At 32.4% G+C, this 3883-nt stretch overlaps 1 protein-coding gene across 1 annotated transcript; it reads right to left on the bottom strand.

Annotated features, from left to right (window-relative positions):
• Positions 1-261: 261 nt before the first annotated feature.
• Positions 262-840, bottom strand: LOC105162368 (uncharacterized). The gene is made up of 2 exons (XM_011080369.1): positions 459-840; positions 262-350 (listed from the first exon to the last, which is right to left on the bottom strand). The coding sequence occupies exons 1-2, from the start codon at positions 838-840 to the stop codon at positions 262-264; spliced, it is 471 nt and encodes a 156-aa protein (XP_011078671.1).
• Between the last annotated feature and the right edge of the window lie 3043 nt (positions 841-3883).

Raw genomic sequence — 3883 nt, forward strand, 5'->3', positions numbered from 1 at the left:
TAAGTTCTTGTACCAGTCAGATACCTATGGATCTCGAAACATACTTCCTTGAGGTGCCCTGTCTTACCACACTCCTTGCATACTTGAGACCTCTTGTCAAAAAAGTTTCTTTTCTTTTGAAAGGTTCTTGGAAATTCTTGTTTCTTGAAAGCTTGCATTTCCATATTTTGAGATGCATACTGAGGTCTATATTTGCTTCTTTCTGTTTTTCAATTCTAAGTACCATGGAAAAGGCTTTGCTCACATTAGGATAGGGCTCCATCATAAGAATTTGACTCCGTAGGAGTCATTCAGCCCCATTAGGAACTGCATAAGTTGATCTGAGATCTTGATATCCGTATTTTCCCTTGCTGCAGTACATGTGCAAGTACATGTGCAATTTGGAGTAGGTGTAACGCAGGCTAATTTGTCCCATAACCTTTTTAATTTTGAAAAATATGTAGAGAGATTCGAAGAACCTTGTGACAATGATGCAAGTTCCCTCTTTAGCCTATACTCCATTGGACCATTGCTTTGTCCATATCTGTTTTCAAGTTCAGTCCATAGTTCTTTTGATGTTTTTGTGTATATGAAGCTCTCCACTATATCTCTTGAAATTGAATTCAAGATCCATGAGGTAACCATGCTGTCTACCTTAATCCACTGCTCGAATTCCTTTGTATTTCTTTCTGGTATTTCGTCATCTTTACTTATGAAACTCATCTTCATTTTGGCTGTCAAAGCCAATTTTATTGATCTCCTCCATGATAAGAAATTTGAGCCGTCCAAGAGGGTAGTGACTAAACTCAATCCAGGATTGTCACTGGGATGCAGTTTGAGGGTATCAAGATCTTCTACCATTCTTGATTTTCTTTACGAATCTTGTGGTCAAGATGGAAGCGCAGTAGATTTTCTTTGTTTGAACTAATCAGAGACCATTAAAATTGGCTCTAGTACCATGTAAAAACTTGAATGAAAAGGATAAAGAAAGGTGTAGAAATCATTATTGAAAGTTGGAGATTGAATTCTTGAAGAAAACTGTATAACATGCAGAAGATATTTCAGCTTTGTTTCTTGCTTCTTCTGTAGGTAGCTGTTATATAAACGTTTATATATAATTTCAAGATGTAACTTCCATAACTGTCATACTTGCCACTAATAAAAACATTACAGCAATGAAATAACACTCGCGACTTGTATTTTACTGCTACAACTTAATAAAGTCGCATATACTACTAATACAGGCGCGAACCCCTTTTTGCGTTTCTTCATCTAATTTGCAAGTTTGTTGCTCGTTTGACAGAAGAAGAAGAAGTTCATACTCTGCAGCAATGTTGTGTTCTTCTTGATGTATTTTAACATCCTTAGTAAAAAGTATTGTCAAATTTCAATAAACGCAAAATGATTGAACTTGCAAGAAAGGTATACATGATTAATTTTTCAGTTTTGAGTATCAATTTTAATTTCATCACTACTTTAAGTTTTTCAATTTCAATCAAAAACTGGAGTTGTATATAAAGAATTTTGTAAAGATGATTGATTACAATACAAAAATATGTACAGATTGATAAACTCTTTAATTAATTTTCATAAATACGGTCTCTTTTTTTTTTTAGAAAATAATTTATTGTTTTGTTGTATTCATAGCTAGCATCAATATATACATTTCTTTCTAAAAATGTTTTCTGTCTAATTATTACAATAATATGAAGTAAAGACAGACCAACAAATAAGAAATTAACAAGAAAATATTATGAGAAAAAGACAGAACGTAACATTCGAGGCTTCTGCTACACCCTGTCGAGCTTTGTTGTTTGAAACACTCATACATCCACACACAACATTTACTCATACTCTGTCACTCAATCGCTCACACTTCAGATTTGCTCACGCCTTTTCTCCCTCAACACACTGACTGCAAAACACTGTTCAAGTCCCTAAAGTACTCTGCTCAGAGAGCCCTAGGAACGTTACATCTGATTCCTTCGTTAGCCAAGAAATGGCGGAAAACTCCATAAATGTAAAATGAATTCTATCCAGGCAACTCCATTATTCCTTTTCTCAAGCATTTGATTCTTTCTTTTTCCTTCTTTAATTCTTTTTTCTTTTAATGATTTGTTAATTCGTCATCATTGTACAATTTGCCAACAAAATTCTTCAAGAACATACACTAAAGATTTTGGCCAGATTATTTCATCCGACTTGTGAAGATTCCAGTGATGTGCTATCGCCAGATCCCACCTCTTGTGCTCTGCCGGCAAGATTAATGGAGCCTCATGTACAGATTTGATTATTTTTCTTTTTGTTTCTCTAATTTATTTTTAATTAATTTCTTTTCCTGTCAAAGGTTAAAAAAATAAATATTTAATTTTTGAATATAGTAGGAAATTTTTTTCCATAATTAGGATTCAAAAAGAAATTCAACTTTGTTATTTGATAAATGTTTTAAACTAAATTCATGTGGAACCCATTCTTGAGGCTATAGAAATCATGCTCAAGAAAGCTTATCTTTTTCTTTTACCTTATTTTTTGATATATTTTCTTACCATGACCAGTAGCTGTAGTGACTAAACTCATATTTGAAAACACTAATTATGATACCTTAAATTAAGCACAAAATGGGATGAAGAGAAAGTGCAATAGCAGTGGTGATGACCTGGCCTATGCTCCAACCAAACTTGATTGTACCTGTTTTCTTTTCTTTCTTTTTTAATGAAGATGAGATACTCTTTTGAACAAACTTAAATAATTTATGCTTTTATTTTAAATAAATAAATCATAAATTAAACCAAACAAAAAATCAAAACTTCAAAAAAAAAAAAAAAGTAGCTAAGACCGCATTAAGAATTTAATAACAATTTAACCAACCAGCTACAAATAATAAACTTAAATAATGGCAAGCCCAAAAAATATTTAAAATACAGTATTAAAAATTAACAATGAGTTTTAGTGAATTGTTGTAAACTTTTTAGAGTTTCAAAAGTATAAAAAATATTGAATAGTTAAGCTACAAAAATAAAATAAAACTTCTATGTCATATATTATTTAAAAAAAAAAGAAGTGGCTCGATTAGGTCCGCCCGCTAACTCGACCCAGGGTTAGGAGGTCCTAGGTCATTGGGCTGAGCCTATCCCAAATATTGATACTTCAAATCAGCGCAAGATTGGCCTGCATTGGACCAACCAACTTTTCTGATTGGGTCAATCACATCCTAGGTTGAGTCCCTTTTGAGCTCGACTCTTTAGGCATCCTGATCAGCGACTTGAAACCATGTGTTTAGTCCTTGACCATTGAATCAGCATTAGTTTGTTGGAAGTTTCTCAATTACAAGATATAATGTGAAATTCCTATGACCAATAAAACTAAAATAATAATAATTCTTTATTTTTGGGACGCAAGCTAGGTTTACATATCCAAATCATTTGAAGATTAGAAATCCGTTTGCTATTATGATTTAAAGATTTCAAGTACTGAAGCAATCTTTATCCCATCTTATTAATTTTTATTCTAAAATTTAATTATTTTCTTGGTAATTTTTGATTTGTTCTTTAATCTATGTATAACACTTTGTTTGTAGAAAGCTTATGGAGTCATTTTATTTATCTCTAGCCCCACGCACTAAAAAAAGGAAACAAGATTAGATATTAGTGTGCAATCACGTGCATTTTTGCTATTATGCACTTTTACGTTTCTTTATCTAAAAATTATGATATTAAAATTTATAAAAGGCAAAATATCACTTTTGGTCCTACTAGATAGGGACGTTCTCACTTGTAGTCCCACGCTTTACGTGTTAAACACCTTTAGTCCCAAAATCCTATTTTTTTAACAGAAATGGTCCCATTCCGTTAACAACTAACATAAATGGCACGTGACATTAGTCAACTGGGCAAAATATCACTTT

This window comes from Sesamum indicum, linkage group LG5 (genome assembly GCF_026168435.1).
Source record: "Sesamum indicum cultivar Baizhima isolate 11 linkage group LG5, ASM2616843v1, whole genome shotgun sequence".
NCBI lineage: Eukaryota > Viridiplantae > Streptophyta > Magnoliopsida > Lamiales > Pedaliaceae > Sesamum > Sesamum indicum.

Bases quoted from the DNA above. Each gene is read 5' to 3' on its own strand.
- LOC105162368 (XM_011080369.1), bottom strand. From the start codon at position 840: ATGGTAGAAGATCTTGATACCCTCAAACTGCATCCCAGTGACAATCCT. The intron at 351-458 runs GTTCTTCGAATC...CATGTACTGCAG, and splicing joins ACTTGCATCATTGTCACAAG to CAAGGGAAAATACGGATATC.